The sequence below is a fragment of the Scleropages formosus genome, chromosome 4 (genome assembly GCF_900964775.1).
Source record: "Scleropages formosus chromosome 4, fSclFor1.1, whole genome shotgun sequence".
NCBI classification, from domain to species: domain Eukaryota; kingdom Metazoa; phylum Chordata; class Actinopteri; order Osteoglossiformes; family Osteoglossidae; genus Scleropages; species Scleropages formosus.
In genome coordinates, this window is record NC_041809.1 from 14731583 (window position 1) to 14752129 (window position 20547).

At 41.4% G+C, this 20547-nt stretch overlaps 1 protein-coding gene across 1 annotated transcript; it reads left to right on the plus strand.

Moving 5' to 3' along the window:
- Nucleotides 1-1563: 1563 nt before the first annotated feature.
- zswim7 (zinc finger, SWIM-type containing 7) lies at nucleotides 1564-18179 on the plus strand. The gene is made up of 5 exons (XM_018755083.1): nucleotides 1564-1825; nucleotides 2681-2702; nucleotides 7467-7569; nucleotides 16443-16547; nucleotides 17458-18179. Exons 1-5 carry the CDS (start codon nucleotides 1753-1755, stop codon nucleotides 17572-17574), a joined length of 420 nt encoding a protein of 139 aa, XP_018610599.1. The 5' UTR covers nucleotides 1564-1752; the 3' UTR covers nucleotides 17575-18179.
- The last annotated feature ends 2368 nt before the right edge of the window (nucleotides 18180-20547 follow it).

The following is a 20547-nucleotide window of genomic DNA, read 5'->3' on the forward strand; positions in this document are numbered from 1 at the left end:
TTTTTGTCAATTACCTTTTTTCAGACTTGTTTTTAGTAAAGTGAATGCAATCTGTGTTTACCTACACATGTCCCAGAACAGCGGTGTGGGACTACCTCACTCAACTCACTTCTGTAATGTTCATAGTTCCACATTTTTGTGAGGTATTCCATTATTCTAACTGTACCAGAAGAGTCTTGTTGCCATGAAAACCAAAGTTTAAATGATGATACTGGCAAAAACTTGAGATTTCTCATCCTTATGGGATCTGTCAATTGGTATTGAAAAGGAGTTTGGAGGAAATGAATTTTTGTTTCCTTTTAAACTGGCTTTAATCTTGATGCTTTATGTGTGGTCCTGGTGAGGGTCATGGTAGAAATAGGATGAGCAGGCAGGCCAAAACCTTCCTCTCCCCAGAAACTTTGCTTCCAGCTTCTTTGTGGAATTTTTAGGCCAGGCAATAAGTATAATTTGTCCATGGTGTCCTTCTTGGGAGCATGCTCATAGTAAGTAAACCATAAGCCTTTTCTGAATTCACCACCAACAGACCAGTACAGTGCCTGCAAAACTGCTGATGCTTCACCGATACACCTTTCAGTCTTCCATTCCCCTTTTCTATCATTTATGAACAAGCCCCCAGAATTATAGAATACATCCTCACCTACAGAGGACCATGACCTTAGATTTGGAGGTGCTGATTTTCATCCCAGCCACTTCACACTAAGCAGCAAAGCACCTGAGTTCATGCTGAAAGTCACACACGAAGCCAAAAGGACATCATCTGGAAAGGGCAGAAATGACTGCCTTACTCCTGCCAGTTGGACACCCTTTCAATTTTGGACCTTTTATGCATTGGACCACAGAGTGGCCAGAAATGAAGCGTAGCTCTCTTGTTGGGACATAGAGAGTGATCTGATCCTGAGGACACTTGTGTGCACATCCTTTGTGACCAACAGCGAGAGCTCCATATATGTAGCTGCTGGAAGCCAATGGACAGAGATGAGGAGGGGAGATACATGGCACAGGGACTGGACAGTAGACATCAGTTACTGCCCAGATACCCCATAAAAATAATGCAATGCAATTCAATGCATTATTATAATGGCTTGTCCCAAGCGTGGTCATGGCAAGCTGGAACCTACCCAGCAACACAGGGCGCAAGGGACACACCCTGAATGGGACGCCAGTCCGCCACAAGGCACCTCAAGTGGGGCTTGAACTCCAGACCTGCCATGTAGTAGTAATAGTAGTAGTATTAGTAAAGAAATGTTTTGCATTAAATTGTCTTAACAAAGATTTTTTTAATTATAGTTAACATCTAGTTTTCAACAATGTCTCTCGTGAATAAACTAAATGACGTTTATATTTCAACGCTTCTATTTAAAGCTACAGTTGGGTGAAAATGACTGGAGTTTGCAAAAGCCAAAGGACAGTTTTAAGGTTTTTATCCAGTAGGAGTCACACAGTACGTCCTTCATAATTCCTTCTGGAAGTGTGCAGTTGATGACTACAAATCCCAGAAATCTTTTCACCAAAGAAAGCGCGTAAGCGCGCAGCGCGGGAAAATGACGTTTTTGTAAAGCGTGTGCTTAGATGAGCTCAGCTGGTCATTTATTTTGGGAATCGTCTCGTTATGCAGTAGTCATAGCTACTAGTTTAAAGAATGACACCTGTATTTATGTAGGTATATTACATTGTTAAAAGTGAATGCTACCGCATACATAGGGCTTGAGGTTTGTAATTGTTGCGCAGAGTCAGAGGACTGATCCAGCAATGTCATCTCTGACTGCTGTAGCCGAAGAACTTCTCAGAGATATTAAAAACGTTTATGCAGAGACATCGAACAGTGAGTATATGTGCAAGTCCTCTGCAACTCTTGATCCTTCGCTTCTCAACCCGTGTTTCTGTTTTAAAGAGAACTCAAAATTCCTGGTGAAGATCATTATAAATTCTTCATTTCTTATCTGTTTTTCCCCCACACGTTGTAGTTATCATTTTTAAATGTTCGAACTGTTGCATCATTCCCACTGTGTTTATGAATGTTTTACAATTTGACAAGTTCATTCTGCTAAAAGTAAAATGAAAGGAAATAGACTGAGTAGACTGCACTACCATATTTGCCCACTGTGGCGCTATGTACTCACTACGAGTTAGGGCTCCTGTTTAGGTTAACGGCGGTGTTTAATATTAAATAATAAGGCTGATACTGCTGGAACCCTGCAATAGGGACCTTAGTGGTCAGTGTAGTAAGATCTAGGACCACAAGATTTAGGGTTCTGAAGCTGCAGCAATCGATACTTCTGCTTTACCAAAAAAGAAAATTGTTACAGCAAAGCCTGTATGAGCTGGAGAAATTAAAGCAAAGCGAAAATGCGTGGAAGGAAAACCGAATCACGAAGTTGACTAATTTTCACAGATGTGTAAAATGTAAAAATTTGTCCTACTTTTATTAGGAATTTTTTTGTGGTTGATCTTAGTCTCAGGATCTCATTATAGTCTGTCTGTGTGGATTAATACATTTAAACTAAGAAAATATCTTACTATTTAGTTTTTGGTGTCATTAGATTTTTAAAATGTATAATTCTTACAAAGGAGATGTTTTTTTTGTAAAAAGTTGGAAAAATTCAGTTGTTGAAATTAGCACAATTTCATGTTCTTGTTCAAATGTAGATTTTTGCTATTCTTATTTTACTATTTTCAGTTCCAGATGACCTGCTCTTGGCGTGAGTACAACATTACTTCCTTTTATTTGACTTTCCACCTGAACTTTCACTTGTGTGTGTGTGTGTGGGTGTTTTCAGCTGCTTAATTGTTGTCACACTTTGGACTGCAGGCTTCATTGAGTAACATAACATGGTTGAAGCATTGCACTGAGATTGCACGCATGTAAAGGTTACATTCTCTTTCGCTTATTCACTAACCATCGTTAATGCTTCATCCTTGTCATGGTCACAGTGGTCTGGAGCCTATCCTGGAATCACTGGGTGCTAGGCTAGGAGGGGTACATCCTGGGTGATACATTCTGAGGCTAGCTACCATCACACTCAGCCTTTCATACACTACAGGCAGTTTAGTTACCAGTCAACCTGCAACACATGTCTTTGGATTGTGAGAGGAATCCAGAACACAAAGTTGATTAATCCTGACAGATGTGTAAAACATGGCAAATTGTTAGAAATTTTTTAGGAAGTCCTTTTTCTGATCGATGTCAGTCTCAAGCTGTCACCAGTGTGCAGTCTGTATGACAACTTTAATTTACCCGCACTCTTATGTGTTGAGCATCCATTTAATTTCATTTTAGGTGGTTATGATAGGATAATACTTTATTAATCCCAGCAGGGAAATTCACAGACAGCAGCTCAACATAACACACGTGCAGTTATACCCACACAATAAATTAGAGGAAAAAAAAAAAAGAACAAAACTGAAAATGATCACATCAACATATACAAGTTATAGATATGCTGGAACTAAAGTGAGAATGATTTACCCAGTGCAGAAGCTCTTACTGAGGAGCTAACAGTCCCTTGACTGGCATTATGAGGGCCTGATGACTGTTGGTAAGACAGACCTCCAAAAGCACCACTTTGTGCACTTTACCTGAATGATCTGGTGACTAAATTAGCTCATGGCAATCAGTTCATGACAGGGGTGTTGGTTATTGTCTATAATGGACTCTTAACTTCTTCCTCTTCCTGCCCTCTGGCACTACTTCCATAGAGTCAGGGGTCATTCCAAAACCCGCTTCCTTTACCAGCTAGTTGGGTCTGACCAGAAGACTTTTCCTACCTGTTCACCACAATAAAATATGACATTGTTCTACGGTACAATACAACGTGAAGAATTTTTCTAAATACGGTGGTACTTTTCTAAAAAAAAAAAATGACCTAAGTCTTCTAAAAACATACAATCTTCACTGTCCTTTTTTATAAAGTGCATCTGTATTGTGAGGCCTGTCCAGTTTGTACTTCATATGCAGTCCCAGGTACTTGTAGAAGTAAACAACCTCCATGTCTGTATCCTCAATGTTAACTGGTCGGAAGGGGTCACCAACATGGCAGAAATCAGCCACCAGCTCTTTTGTCTTATCAGTACTGTGTTAAAGCGCTCTGTGTCACTGCGTGAGAAGAGAGCTCTATAAAAAATAAAATAATAATAGTACTGAGCTGGAGATGGTTTACCTGATGCAATGAAACAAAGCCTTCAGTTAGATGCCTGTATTCTATTTCATCACATTCTTCTATAAACCTCACCATTGCAGAGTTCTTACAGAACTTCTGTAAGTGACGCAGCCCAGACTTGTACTGGAAGTCCAAGGTGTAGAGGATGAACAGGAATTAAGGTAGTACTGTTCCCTGAGGCACGCCTGTGTTGCTCACTACCATGTTAGGACACAGTTTGCTTAGGATTGTGTCTCTATCTGTTAGTTGGTCCAAAAACCCAGGACACCAGAAGTATGTCCTCAGTCATTGTGATGAACTTGTACCCCAGTTGGAATGGCTGGATCGATGAGCTTTATACATTTCCTGGAGAAGTAAAAAACATAACCCTCACAGTGTTGCTGGCTTTTTCCAGGGGCCAGTCAGCCCTGAAGATCATATATATGGTCACATCATCCACACCAATATGGGCCTGATAAGTAAACTGCAGAGGATCTGTGCTTCTTAGATATGCCTGAAAATGTATAAAGTTCATCTGGTCTGCTTCTTCAGCCTCTGTTACAGCAAAGAATGCAGCTGCCCCCCCCATGGGGACGGAAACTGACAAGGAGTTTGTGAAATAGTGTAAAATCTTGTACTGCTAAATTACAGTGAGCAACTGGCTACTGTCTTCACGGACATAAACACCTCCTTAAAAAGCTCAATTGTACCCACTTGTTTCAAAAACACCACCATCATCCCCGTTCCTAAGAAGAACAAAGTGAGCTGCCTTAATGACTATCGCCCAGTGGCACTGACTCCCATTGCAATGAAATGCTTTGAGAGGCTGGTGCTGGGACACATTAAGGACACCATCCCAGACACTCTGGACCCACTGCAGTTTGCCTACCGCCACAACAGATCTACTGAAGACGCAATATCACACACACTTCACAGCATTCTGTCTCACCTGGATAATAAAAACTGCTATGCAAGGCTATTGTTTGTAGACTATAGCTCAACATTTAACACTGTCATCCCAACCAAGCTGATCCAGAAACTACTAGGGCTGGGACTGAGTGCCGCATTGTGCAGTTGGATCCTGGATTTCCTCACCAACAGACCCCGGTGTGTATGGATTGGCAGTAATACCTCCTCCCCACTGATCCTCAACGCTGGCACTCCACAGGGAAGTGTCCTGAGCCCAGTGCTATACTCCCTGTTCACACATGACTGTATAGCCAGTCACAGCTCCAACACCATCATAAAGTTTGCTGATGATACCACCATTGTGGGTCTCATCACCAACAATAATGAGATGACCTACGGAGAGGAGGTGAGGCTCCTGGTAGAGTGGTGCCAGGACAACAACCTGTCTCTAAATGTCAGTAAAACTAAGGAGCTGGTGATTGACTTCAGGAAGCAGGATACGGTTCAGGCACCCATCTACGTAGGAGGGGACATTGTAGAGAGAGTCAACAGCTTCAGATTCCTAGGGGTCACCCTCACTGCCAAACTCACATGGACTGAGCACACAGCATCGACCATCAAAAAGGCCCATTAACACCTCCACTTCCTCAGGCGTCTGAAGAAAGCCGGGTTGTCCAGTACAGTCTTCACCACTTTCTACAGGTGTGCTATGGAGTCTGTCCTCACAGGGTGTATTACATCCTGGGGTGACAGCTGCTCCATACAGGACAAAAAAGCCCTACAGAGGGTGGTCAAAACAGCTGAGGAAATCATCTGCACACAGGTACCAGCAGTCTAGGACACCTACCCCACATGCCGCCTCAGAAAGACGATGCGCATCATGAGAGATCATAGTCACCCCGCACGGGCACTTTTCTCTTCCCTGCCATCTGTAAAATGGCTTAGGTCTATTCAAACCCGCGCAGCTAGGTACAGGAACAGCTTTTACCCCACTTCTGTAAGACTATACAACACTAACCAGTGTGCCACCTTTAGTAAATAGAGTTGGACTGCTCCACCCAAGTGTATTGGTAAATTACACTGTCACTTCAAGCATTCTCATTCTCTCGTTCTGAGTTCTCTGACTGTTACCATTATTGTTACTACTGTTACCATTATTTATTGTTATTGCTGTCACTGCTGCTATTGTTAGTTACTGTCATTGACACTGTTTTGTTTGTCATTGTTTTGTTATGTGCAGTATCTCTATTGTCCTTGCCCATAGTCTGTGGAGAAGCATTCAGGAAGATTTTCATGATACTTGAAACTTACACAACACTTGTGGCACAGACGCAGGTTTGAACCTTGCATCATCAGCCTCGATTGACAATGCAACCAAAAGTATTAGACATGCAAAGCAAATTAGCTGACCAGTTTACTCCACACTGTATCCTCAGGGCTAAGGAAGGGCAGTGGAGGGAGCTTGATGCACTCACATGTGTGCAGCTAACAGCACCCTGCACTACTACTGATTTTACCAGTCTGTGCTGAGCCTTATAACAGAAGTTTTAATGTTTTGTTGTAAATCCCTCCCATATGCTTCTCGGGAAAAATTTGGTTTTGTGTGGTCAAGAGTTGGAAATATTTCTTGCTTTGCAAGTTGTTTCCTGGAATATGTACAGGCTATGTACTTGTCTCCAGTTTTTTTTTGCTCCAGTTGTAGGTCTTCCCATGGATGAAGTTTATAAGCTATTTAAAAAAAAAAAAAAAAACTATTAATCTTACAGTTATTCTAGCCATCATTGCCTTTTCAGATATTCTTTTGGACCTTTCTGTATGCTTGGGATCTGGATGACATGTTTTCATTGGGCTGTTATAAGAAATGTTTACTGGAAAGTATTTTCCATTGTCCAGTTAAGTGACTGGGACAGGCTTTATGGGGTAATTGTCCATTTTTATAGACTGTTTTTTTGCCAAATTTCATTGTACTGTTTTAGTTTCAAAGTCTAAAGTTCAGTTGACATAAAAAATAAAAAAAAGCATGCATATGTTTGTCATAGGGATAGCTGGTTGATGGCAGTCCTGGCTGTGTTTCCTGGTACTGCTGATTAGAGAAATTATGTGTTCGTTGTGTGTCATTTCTGTCCTGTGTGTCAAAAGGTCTTTTAACGTACAGTATGTCTCATGTGATTGCCCTTTATTTACATTATATTTATTTATTTAGCTGATGCTTTTCTTTAAAGTGACTTACGATGTTAAGGTACTTACAATTATTTACCCATTTATACAGCTGAGTAATTTTTACTGGAGCAATTCAGGGTCAGTACCTTTTGGATCCAAAGACAGCAGCTCTAACAACTATGCTACCAGCTGCCTCTATTTTAATTCATTTTATTTATGTATGTATTTATGTATATATTTTTTTATTATCTTTGTCAGACTGAAGTTTATGTTTGGTTCCTCGGCACTACATGCCCTGGATCTAGTGGACCATCGTTCCGTCACCTGTCTCTCATCACCCAGTGGGCGAAAAGTATTTCAGGTAAAGCCTCCTCAGTTCTGCCCAGACAGTGAATTCCTCAACCTGCTCTAATGAAGAGCAAGTCAGCTAAATAATAGAATGGAAAATGAGAAAGAGTGTCCAGCTGAACAGTATTGTCCATACAACTCAGTTGCCACTGTACAGAGAAATTGGTATGCTCCATTGTCATACAGAATCAAAAATTCTCCATTCAGTTAGCAACTTTTAAATAACCTGTAAAAGTGCTGCCTTCCAGAACTGTAATCTGTTATTTGGAAATTAGTAATTTGTGTTATTTTTAAATGTCAAAACAAGTCACAGGCTAACATGGATATTTTATCTTTGACACGACACACATTTATCTGTAGGTTGTTCTTTTGACTGCATTTCACAGTTGTCTTATCTGCTGGAAAGAAACAGGTGTCGGTTAATGTCACTTGAATATCTCAATAATAAATAATATTATTTCCAGCTTGTTTACCAGATGTGAAGTCATTATGCTGTTAGTAGGACAAAGATTTTCCCTCCTAGAGCATAGGACCATGAGAAGGGCATTTTGACAGATCACTGAGCTCACATTGGTCCCAAAGAAGTTGTTTCTGTTAATGGTCTGTGTAAGCAGCAGGAACCTGTGTAGCCAGCACAGAGAATGGAGTTCTCTGTAGAGCACAGGGAACTGCTGAGCAATGTCTGTTACATTTGACCATGAACACAGATTTCCATATACCTGTTTTGTCTGGTTTTCATTGATTTACATGTATTTGTAAATGGGATCAAGGGTGGTGCCCCAAAGCTGGGAGCAATGGCCAGACTATGTAGATGTTCCAGAACAGCATGGAACACAAACACAGTTGGAAGTCCAGTGTTGGGATGGATGGTTGTGCCTTAGGTTGGCTGCAGAGCTAACCTTTTTTGACCAGAGGAAGCCAGCAGACTCCCGGTTTTCAGATGCTGCCCTTTCCATCTACAAATTCTGCCTAGTTCCTATGTCACTGCACCACTGTTGAAGAAAGCCTTTGACGTTTTATGGGCTTTCAGGTTTCACTTTTGTCCTTCTTCAACCGTTTTGTGTAATTCTGGCAAGCAAGTGACACATTTCCTGTAAAAGCCTCATCTTTGGGCCCTGGAAGTGCTTTCACATTGCTAACAATGGGGTGACCAGAAAAAGAGTAACATACCTCATGAGGGAATTACCTCTGGGCTGTGGCTTGGTGTGGGATTTTGTTAGAACTGGTTGTTTCCTTTTTTGTAATGTTTACTAGACATCAGTTGTTGAAGGTTCACTGTAAAATGCTGATGACACAACACACTCACACTCACACTGGCTGAAACCGCTTGTCTCAAGGTGGAGTCAGGGTGAACCGGAGCCTAACCCTGCAACACAGGGCGTAAGGCTGGAGGGGAGGAGACACACCCAGGACAGGATGCTAGTCTGTCACAAGGCACCGCAAGCAGGGCTTAAACCCCAGACCCACTGCAGCCCCTGCTGATGACACAACACTAATCCCAAAATATCTCTGGGATTAATTTCTTCTTTGGGCGACATGGTGGCACAGCGAGTAGTGCTGCTGTCTCACAGTGCCTGGGTGGTGAGAAAGGATATAGGTTCGAACCCTGCTCAGCCTGTATGGAGTTTGCACGTTCTCCCCATGTCTGCGTGGGTTTCCTCCAGGTGCTCTGATTTCCTCCCACAGTCCAAAGACATGTTGTTCAGGTTCAGCCGTAGTGTCTGAGTGACAGAGAGAGCGTGTTCCACTGATGTATGGATGAGTGACTCATTGTAAGTAGTGTATCTAGCAGTGTCAGTCACCTTGGTGAATAAGGTATGTGGGTTGATAACACTACATAGTATCCATTGGAAGTCGCTTTGAAGAAAAGCATCTGCTAGATATGTAAATATACACACAAACACGCACACACTTTCTGAACTGCTTGTCCCATACGGGGTCGCGGGGAACCGGTGCCTACCCGGCAACACGGGGCGTAAGGCCGGAGGGGGAGGGGACACACCCAGGATGGGACGCCAGTCCGTCGCAAGGCACCCCAAGCGGGACTCGAACCCCAGACCCACCGGAGAGCAGGACCTGGTCCAACCCACTGCGCCACCGCACCCCCTGTTATGTAAATGTATTCTTTGATTATTACTTTTTTTTTTTAGCAGTCTGAAGGGATGACAATAAAGGAATGATATATATGTATGAGTGACAGGCAAAAAGTTTGTTTCACTGGTGTATGGACCCATTGTAAGGAGTATATCTAGCAGTGTAAGTCACCTTGGGTGAATAAGGTGTGGGCTGATAACACGACACAGTGTTATCAGCAGGTTGCAGGTTTGATCCCCACCTCCAGCTTAGCACCCCTGAGCAAGGGGTAACAGTAACATTACCCAGCTGTATAAATGGGTAAATAGTTGTAAAAGAGACTAACATTATAAGTTGCTTTGGAGAAGAGCGTCAGTTAAATGAATTAACATAAGCATGATGATAATTGAATGATCATAGTCAATGTTCAGGTTTTAGCCATTTAAAATGTGTTTTTCCAGGCAACTGATTTTCAGTATTGCATTGACTGACTTAGTAGCAACAAGCAACGGAATAGCTCAGTGAGACAGAAGCTGAATGTCTGAGTAGATGTTACTGTTGCTACTGCTGCATGGGAAAAGGGCATCAGACACAGCAACTGAAATATGGCAGGTACAACCTTTTCTTTAATGGGCGTGAATGTACAGAGGTATCGTACTCATGCAGGTGATTCGTGTCCGTCTACATGTTTAGTTGTGTAAACGAAACTTCTAGTTGCATCGGAATTCTGACTGCTCATGTATACTGCTCATATATTGTATATTTAATTATACAAGAAACTTGCTGCCTAAGATTATCAGAACGCAATCTGACACCAATTTAATAAAGTTTCTCCTGTATTCAGATTGTAGCAAAGCTGCTGTCTGTATGCATTGCTTCCTGTGCTCTAATTAGTTTCATACTGACTTTGAACTCCTTGTAATATGCAGTGAACATGTTGAGAAACATCCAGCCGTTTTTACCACATTCTTGGTTGTTGTAATTGCACTAGAATGTTCGAATCTACTGATACTGATGTTCTTTGCTTAGTCACTTTTTGGCTCAGCGAAAAGGAAGGCACTCTGCTGGTAAATTAATATACACCTTGATCTCTTCTCTCAATTAAGAGTGGATGATATTTCAAGGGCCACCCAGTGTATTCTTTACTGGAAAATGTTTATAGGAATCAATAAATCTTTAATACAGCAATGTCTCCTGCCTAGAATACCACATGAACAAGTCTGCAGCTGGTTCTATTTGTAATTTGCGGTTGTCGTTGTCATATGAAATTCCAGCTGTTTGGACAACCCAGAGGAAATGCTTTGGAGAGACGGTTTGTTCCCAAGCCTTTGTGGAAGTGTGTGGCACATGCACAGGGCATTCATGCCCGAAGATCTGTGAGCTGCAGCTGTGAGGCACTCAGTCACTCAGGACATGGTTCCATCAGTCACGGAAGATCGCTTTATGGTGTTGTTCACAATTTCCTCTGATTCAGTGAGAGCGCTCTTGTTTTTGTCTGCTCTGAGGTCAGTCTGTGGGGATCACTTTAATGTTTAGTGCCAGGACTCTGATGTCAGTGTTTATAGCCGAAAAAAACAATGGGCTCAGGGGAGTTCTTCAAGGTCAAAACTGTAAATAATCCTGCCTTATTTTTGGCTGTCCATTCTTCTAAAATCTTGATGCCAGAGGGAGTCAAAATAAATCCTTAGAACACAAACACTGTCAGAAACCGCTTGTCCCAAGCAGGGTCGCAGCAACCCAGAGCCTAACCCAGCAACACAGGGCTCAAAGCTGGAGGGGGAGGGGACACACCCAGGACAGGACGCCAGTCCGTCACAAGGCACCCCAACCAGGACTCAAATTCCAGACCCCCCAGAGAGCAGGACCTGGTCAAACCCACTGCGCCACCACATCCCTACTCCTTGGACCACTTTAAAATTTGAAATGTTAGTTCTTATCTTCGTAACGTATAATTTCTCAACCCAATTCTAATAATGTAGGCTTTACTATTGTTTTATTTCCCATCACTGTATGGTCTGGTATTTTGGACCACATCACAAGCTGCAGTCTTGCTGCTACAATAATAGTCCACATTGTGGTTGGGTAAAGTGTGTCCCAGGGCAGAGTATGATATGAAACAGCACTTGAGTACATACCACTTTCTGAGTAACCTAGATCCACTTTGAATGTTTTGTGGGGAAGATCACCATGCTTCCTTAACCTGTAAATTATGAGGAGATTTCTGGCAATTTAACATCCTGGAGAATAGTGGCATGAAATGTTGTTCAGCATGAGCATTTTTCACTTTCATTGCCATTTCTTAATGGGGTTTGCAGTTCCCTGTGACAGTAATAAATGACCTGCCCTTTTCTGGCTCTCAAATAAGTTTCTTACTCCACTAGAATATTAAAACAGCAATGTAAAAATGGATGTTTCATTACCTCTCTGACAGTTGCAGTGTCTTTCAGGGTTTGGGTCATTGAGGAGGCTCTAAGGAGAATGAGAGATGGCCACACATTGTAAAGATTTACGTCTGCTCTAGAGTTCCTGTGTTTGTTCGTTTATGAATGTTCGTTAATGGCCGTGATGCTGGGAAAGCTGCGTATAGTTTAAAGTAACAGACATTAAAACAAATGTTTATGGATGGAAATTGTACGTTTTTTGTTGTTCTCATTTGGGGACAGTAATGAATGAAGCCACAAGAAAGTCCATCAGAAAATAATGCTTCAGATGAGAGACCTCAGAAATTCACCGTGTTGTTCTTCCCCAGGTGATTTAGTTGGCAAACATAATGAACCAGTTGTACAGGAATGACTTGAAATGATGTTTATTCTAAAACAGCCTTGAATAAATGCAAAATTACCAGGCTGCCAGGTAGTATAATACTTAAGGATATGGATCTGTACCCTAATTGAGACTGTCTCAAGTTCCAGTAAATGCTCTGTTTCAGTACCTTTAAACAAAGTGCTTGAGTAAAATATCTTTGTGTAAATGAGTAAAATAGTAAAGGCTCTGTGGACAAAATAAACCTTAATATTGAATGTGGCTGAGATGGTCTAGCTAAGGAGGGCATACCTATACTCTGGCCACATTTACACTGCTTAGTTTGTTCCTCCATACCCGTGAGAAACAGCTAGTCCAAGAGATGGGGCCCATGTCAAATGTCATTGTCATAGCTCCATTTTGCGAGTAATTGGAGATTGTGACTAGCTGAATACATGGATTCCATTCTGTTCCATTCATTCTGTTTCTTTAATCTACAGTACTTTAACTCTCTGAACTGACCAATAGAGGAGCTCATGACTGTAGGTGTTGTTACAGTCTGTTTTGTCATGTAGGTTATGTTATTCAACATTCTGGCTCCCTGTGAACGGCAGGGTCCACCACTCCCCAGGGTGCTGTAACTGCTGGTCCGATGGATCGCCCTGAAAGACTGGTCCTGTAAAACCTTGGCTTCTCCTGCATGATTTGTTATTGGTCCCATGGGTGCAAAAATTCCATGTCACGTTGCTGAACTTAGCATCTGCAGAGACTTTTCTCAGATTCACTGGCCAAAGCATGTGACTTTGAACTTCTAATGTTTCACAAGTGAATGTGATCATCACCACCACTTTATTTAATATTACAAATTATAAATGTATAAATAATGTTTGAATACTTTTTGGGTCAGATTTTCATATATGCTCACAAGTAATAAAATAGTTGTTTATTATTGAAAGATTTCATTGATGTTTGTGATTGATGTGAGGAATAGCCATTTCTTCAGATTCCAGTCTCCTTAGTAGTGTCTGGTGGTTGAATTATACTTCTGTTTGAGACTTTTGTGCTATGCTCAGTCCTCTGCACTGGAGATAAGAATATTTATAGTTTACTAAGATGACTTTTCATGAAGTTGCATACCACAGGAATCCAAAGATGTAAGTTGATGCAAGGGATTTATTTGTGTGGGGAAAAATTTATATTGTTTTTTGAAAATTTTCAAGGGACTTTGTTCAAGGGTTGTTGAGACTCCTCTGGGTTTTCTTGTGTCACAAATATTTCTGCTTTTTGTTTTGCTTTTTTAATATGGGTAATGCTGTGGTGCAATGTGCATTCAGTCTCTGCTCAGTCTGTGTAGAATTTGCATGTCTTGTCTGTGTCTGCATGGGTCTTTTCTGAGTGCTCCTATTTCCTTCCACAGTCCAAAGAGATGCAGTTCAGGTGAATTGGTGACACTAAATTGCCTGTAGCTCCAACCACTGGTTAGTCAGTACCACTCCCAAGCCTGGGTAATTTGTGAGGGTTAGCATCAGGAAGGGCATCCGGTCGTAAAATCTGTTCTTCAACCATACCTTCAAATGCTGCGGCACTTGAAAATAAAATGGTGCACCTGGGCTCTGCCAGAACAAGCACTGTAAAACTAAATGGTAGTATTGCTTATTTATTAAAAAGGATTTCCTTTCACATGTGGTAAAAGGTGAGTGATTTCACCAAATCAGTTAAATATTGCTGTGTAAGATTCATAGTAGATGCATTTAAAGCAATATTTTTAAAACTGTATTTAAATTATATTTCACACACGCACACAATGTCTACAGCCACTTGTTCGAAGCAGGGTTGTGGCGAGTCGGAGCCTAACCCAGCAACACAGGGTGCAAGGCTGAGGGGAGAAGGGACACATCCAGGATGGGATGCCAGTCCACCGCAAGGAACCTTAAGCAGGACTTGAACCCCAGGACCACCACAGAGTAGGCCCCTGCCAAACCCCCTTCACCCCCCCCAAATTATATTTCATTTACATTTATTCATTTAACAGATGCTTTACTTCAAAGCAATGTACATCTCAAAGAAAAATGAATGCATACTGATCAACAATGAATGCATAAGATTAATACATATTTATACATTTTAATACTGTACATTTATTTGTAAAATTTACATATATAAAGTTGATGTAGAGCAATGAGTAATCCTCAGTACCCCCAGGCAATTCCAGGGCAGGCTAAAGTTATAATCTCTCCAATGGGTTCCGAGTCTGTGGGAAGTGCCCATTATAACTCCAGTGTGAGGCAATCAGAATGCATTCTTACCACATGCCCGAACCACCTCAGACAACTAATCTTGATCCAGATGAGCATTAACTTCACTCCAGGTTCATCCAGATCTTAAATATCATCGTGGCACATAGAGTGAGCTCAGTGGGATTGTGGAAATCTCATCAGTAATCAACAGTCTTATTCCTTTAGGCATTACTTAAAGCTAATCGCTATAGTAGGTGAGGATGTAGGGACATTCCCTGAGTTATCACCCTCTGCTGGAGACAGTAACGCACTTTCTGGGAGCTGATCATAACCTTAGTCTGGTGTTCATTTTCACATTAACCACTTCACACTCAACTGTGAACCACTGAGGTGCATGCCAAAAGTAAGCTGGATGAGACCAAAAGGGCAAGATCATCCACAGATAGCAAAGATGCCACCCCTAGTTCCCATCACTGGAAAACTTACAAGTCTCAAATGTACCTTGATATCCTGTCCATGAAAACCACCAACAGGAGTGGAGACAAAACACAATTTTCCACCTACATTTGAACAAATTCAACTTATCGCCAAGATTACACAACTCATATTACACTCGTACAGGGATCTGATGGCATGAATCAGCAGCCAGATACCTGCAGTTCCTCTCATAGCACCTCTGATAGTGACACACGCGTCTCTCGCGAGGCTGATTGTTACCATAATGGAAAAACTAGGAATAATAGCTTGATTTTGGCACATAAAGCACCACAATAAATCCTTTCTGATTCATTATTTTTCACAACATATTTATTGGCTCAGGATTTTACTTGTGTGGAATAGCCTCAGGGCTGTATTTTTTCCCCAGTTGTCAAACGCAGTGTGGGTACTCAGATCATAAGGTAAAAACCTGCTGATATAACGATACTCTCTCGTTGACACTGAAATTGTATAATTCAAGTTCAAGTTTATTGTCATAGGTACAAGTACCATGTACAAGTATCATGAAATTCTTCCTGAATGCTTCTCCACAGACTATGGACAAAGACAGAGACAATAGAAATACTGCACAAACAAAACAATGACAATGACAGTGAGTAGTGCAATAGCAATAAATAATGGTAATTGATATGCATGTTTAAAACTTACTGTAAGGAAGGAAAGAAAGCTTATATGCATATAAAGGCTGTATGCATATGTGTGTGTCTTGTGTGTTATACCTTGGGAAGGTAAGTCTGAAACGTTGGTTTAGGTCCTATAAAACGTGTACCTGGATTCCATGTTGTGAAGCGGGGTTCCAGAGAGTGACACAGTATTGCAAGCTGTGACACTGTGGGCAAAAATGGCCAAGCTGAAGGTAGTAGCATAAGTAGCACATACAGGCGACTGTAAAGAAAGCCAGTTGGCAGCTGCAGAGAAGAAACAAAGCTTGCAATTGCACAGAAGGGGAGAAAAGGAAACCTCTTGGTTTATTTATGTAATTAGGTATAACCAGAGAATTGACAGTAAGTTGTAATCAATCATAAAATTAAAGAAATTTACAGTGATGAATTATTGTTTCCCTGTCAACATTGTTAGCTGTTGTTACATCTCCATGTCAAAGCATGTTAAATAAGGTGTATATTGAATGATTTATCTTCATTTTTTCCTCTTATCAAAACAAACATAAAACTGCTACTTAGCATCAGAGAGAAGAAAAAACTGTGATGTTATTTTTATCTTCTAAATACAAATACCAACATTTTTGTAGCATACTCTGTATTTATTTCCAAACAAGTGTGTACCAGCATCAGCATCTTGTGAGTTCCTGATTTTCATTGTGCATTGTCTCCCATAGGTTGTCGGAGCCTCTGGAAATTTTTACACCTGTTACATTTCTGTTCACTACTGCCCCTGCCCTGCGTTTGCCTTCTCTGTGCTCAGAAGAAACGAGAGCTTGCTGGTAAAGCACTGCCCACTTCATGTTTTTACACCAACTGTCCTCACCCACTACATTTGTGTGTTCAGCTCTAACTATAGACGGTACAGAAAATGGAAGTCTGGATTGCTGCACAGTGGACTCAGAATGAAAGTCAGCCATCTATTACAGACAGAACAAGGTTTTATTGCTTGTTTACAAATAGGAAAGACCTCTGCGATTGAGAGCTACATTGAGTCCTGCAGCAAAGTTATCAGTACCACTGATGTCATGATGTCACTGATTCTGCTCTCAGGAGAATGATACTAAAATGAGTGTGACTGAGAAAGTGATGAAAAGGTGAAGGTTGCAGGGACAGATTTTTTGTGAACCAGAGCTTCAGCCTTAATCCCCGATGTTAACTTGATTTGATCTGATGATGCGTTCATGACGTAAAGAAGAAATCACAGCCCTAGATGCATAACCCTTAAACAGAAGGCAGAAATGGGTGATGGTATACATATGCAGCATGTCCTGAGTATTCTACCTGCATAGGTCATTTGTGGTCAGCGGGTAAACACAAACACTTGTTTGCCTTGAGGTGTTGAGCTGTGCTTTTCCTTTGTGACCACAGAAAGCCTATTTGTGTTTTTCTCATGTGCTAAAAAAAGTCACCTGGACCACTACAGACAGTCATGGCAGCTTGGTGATGCAGTGTATGTCAGTCCTCAACCCTGCTGCAGTGTGTCAGAGTTAGGGGTGGAGCGTTCATGGGGGCTCCTCACTAAGGCTGTTGTGTTCTTTAGCTCAGGAACTTCACTTGTTGCTCTTTCTGTGTCTCCCTCACTCATGCCAACACATAAACTCTTAAGGACACAGACACACACTCTCATACACATGGTTGGGAATGGGCTCCTTGTTAAGCATACTGACCTAACACTTCTCTCCTCTGCAGTGTAAGCACATCCTGGCCATCTACCTCTCCCAGGCTCTGCAACTGTCCAGGCAGGAGCCTGTGTCTGATCAGCAAATGTCCCACATTCTTTCTGGAAAAGTAAGGAACAGCACGTAGGCATTCGGCTCCAGGGGAGTCATGGACCCCTGAGCCCTTTGAGTACATTTGTTCAGATTTTTCTTTTTCAAGTTAAATTTAACCTAGTAACCACTGGGCTGGCAAGTGGGTTGGGGAGCTGGGGGGATGCTGGCTGCCTGCTGCTGCAGTTTTCTGTCCGTTGTCTCTCATTTCTGGTTTGGATGCTTCTCTCATATACTGTCATCATATGTTGTTATCAGTTGTGTGAGATGCCCAGAATGATGTTGATGATATGTACTTTAGTAATCTGTCGTCTCTGTAGCTTCTGGCAGACTGACGGAAGTCACACCGACCTTGCTGTTTTAGATGGGACACATATTTCTGTCCAAAGCTGGACAGTGTGGCTTGGGGTCAGAATGAATGAAAAACTTGGATTTAATGGCTTTGAACTGCAATACTTCTGTTAATGCTTTGTATGAATGATGCTGCTTGTCTGTATAAATCCTGGAGCTGAGAGTTCAAACCGATTGTTTTCAAATAGTCCTTTAAGAATATTTATTGTGCATAACACTGCATAAAAGTGAATCTGAACATTGCATTTCTTACATTATACATAAAATCCATGGAATAAATAACCAGTTTTGTCCGAGATCACTTCACTGTTGATTAAATGGGTTTATTCCTCGTTGTTGTTGTTTTTCTTGAGCTATGGTTTCTTTCCCTCTCAGAACATAGCAGTGCATGAAATTAATGAATTCTGTCCATGTGAACATTGGCAGCAGCTGTTTTTAAATGGTGCTTTCAAGACCCCCCCAGTATTTGTCCACAGTTGATGGATTTCAGGGGGCCAACTTGTGTTTGCCTTCCAGTGATGATGCTACTCCATCTGGGCTGCTTTAGAGCTGTCTGCAGCACACAGTGTCACAGGGAGAGGCTCTTGTTCCCACGCACCTCCAAGGCCTCGCTTTGCTCTCATATCGGTCTCTTCCATTCAGGTCCTTAGTCCAGAGTACTCAACTGTGCCACTGTACACAGTGGAATTAATTAAATGAGATCCAAGCAAGGTAGGGTTTCATGTAAATACTTTATTGTAGGTGCTTTATATTTATTTACATTTTAATAGTTCCATACATATGCATACATTCATACGTAAAAACACATTTATATAAACATAGCTGTCATTAACAAAATGGGGTGCCCCTACAGTAATGTTTATAATGGAGTAAGTGCAGCTAGAGTAAGTTTGTACTAGTGGGATGAATGACCTTGGGCACAGAGGACCAACGGTAGCTGTGATCTGGAGCAGTACATTGTTACCATGTCATGGTTTCCCACGGTGTCAAATGACAGTAAATTGTAAGTAGTGGTTCTCTTTCTGAAGGCAAGAAAGTTTGAGTTGTTAAATGTACAGTGGATTGCAAAAGTATTTGAGCCCCTTGAAAGTTAAATTTCTGAATTTCAAAAATACATTCTTCTCACCACTTTTTAATGAAATGTATTTCACGCTAACAGTCTATTTCAAATGCCAAAATGAGTTATCTGTCCTCAGATATTAAAAATACAATGTTTGCCTCCATAACTGAATAATTTATACCAGGAGCAATTAAAGGCAGTCAGTAAGCAAAATCACAGTTTGTAGGGGACAGCACGGTGGCACAGCGAGTAGTACTGCTGTCTCACAGCACCTAGGTGGTGCAAGAGAACATGAGTTTGAATGTGGGTTTGATCCCTGCTCAGTCTGTGTGGAGTTTTCATGTTTTCCCCGTGTCTATGTGGGTTTCCTACGGGTGTTCTGGTTTCCTCCCACAGCCCAAAGATATGCTGTTCAAGTTCAGCCATAGTGTGTGAGAGTGACAAACTGTGTTCCACTGATGTATGGATGAGTGACCTATTGTAAGTAGTGTATCTAGCAGTGTAAGTCACCTTGGTGAATAAGGTGTGTGGGCTGATAACACTACACTGAGTTCATTGGAAATTGCTTTGGAGAAAACTGTCTGTTAAATAAATAAATGTGATGTAATTAACTGGGCTTGGAATCCACTGTGAAGACTAAAGCGCATACCACACAAATAAGAGCTAAAGTGATTCAAATGCATGTCAGGAAAAATCTTGGATGTCCAAGTGTGCACTAATGAATCCATCATCAGGAAGTAGGTGTTATCACACTACCCAGCTGCTGTGTAAAGAAGGCTGTCTGTCAAAACTTGGCACCTGAGTAACTGGTAAGGAAAGCAATAAAGATGCCAACCAGCACCTTGAAGGAACTGCAAAGTCAATTGCTGTAACTGGAGAACATGTGCATGGGTCCACAATATCAAGAGCACTGCATATTTGTAAGGGTAGTAAGAAAGAAGCCATTACTCAAGAATATCCCTGAAAAGGTAAGTCTGGAGTTTGCCACAATGCATGAGAGGGACCCAGCTAGGATGTGGGAAAAGATGGTGTTGTCAGGTGAACTCAAGAGACAGCTTTTCAGAAAAAAATTCTAAGTGCTATGTATGGTGCACACCAACACATCAGCATCGTCTCTGCAGCAACTGGGAATGTTGTTAAAATTGATGGAATAAATGCAGGGAAATACTGAAAGAGAACCTGTTCCATTCAGCTCAGAAACTAAGGATTGGGAAAATGTTCAGAAAGGTCCAGCAAGACAACATACTGGAGTGGCTCAAAAAACAAAAGTGAATGTATTACAATGGCCTATTCAAAGTCCTGAGCTCAACCCTACTGAAAGTCTGTGGGTCAAATCCATGAATAGCTAGACATGGATCAAAAAAAAAAAGTTTCTTTAGAAATTAATTAACTGATGTTTTAAGAAGATAAGACCTGAGATCTCTTAGAAATGATTTTGATGTCAGTAACCTCCTCCATGTTTTTGGTGATGCTGTCAAATGTATCCAAGTTAACTCACCACAAACAGTGAAATCTGCCTATATTTGAAAGCTCCTTGGAAACCCACAGATTGGCCTTTTGAATAATAGTTTTAGTTGGGGGTTACAGATAATGTAGTAA

Coding starts and splice junctions, on each gene's coding strand:
- zswim7 (XM_018755083.1), top strand. CDS start 1,753: ATGTCATCTCTGACTGCTGTAGCCGAAGAACTTCTCAGAGATATTAAA. Junction 7,570..16,442: donor GTGGGCGAAAAGTATTTCAG/GTAAAGCCTCCT, acceptor TGTCTCCCATAG/GTTGTCGGAGCCTCTGGAAA. Junction 16,548..17,457: donor GAAGAAACGAGAGCTTGCTG/GTAAAGCACTGC, acceptor TCTCCTCTGCAG/TGTAAGCACATCCTGGCCAT.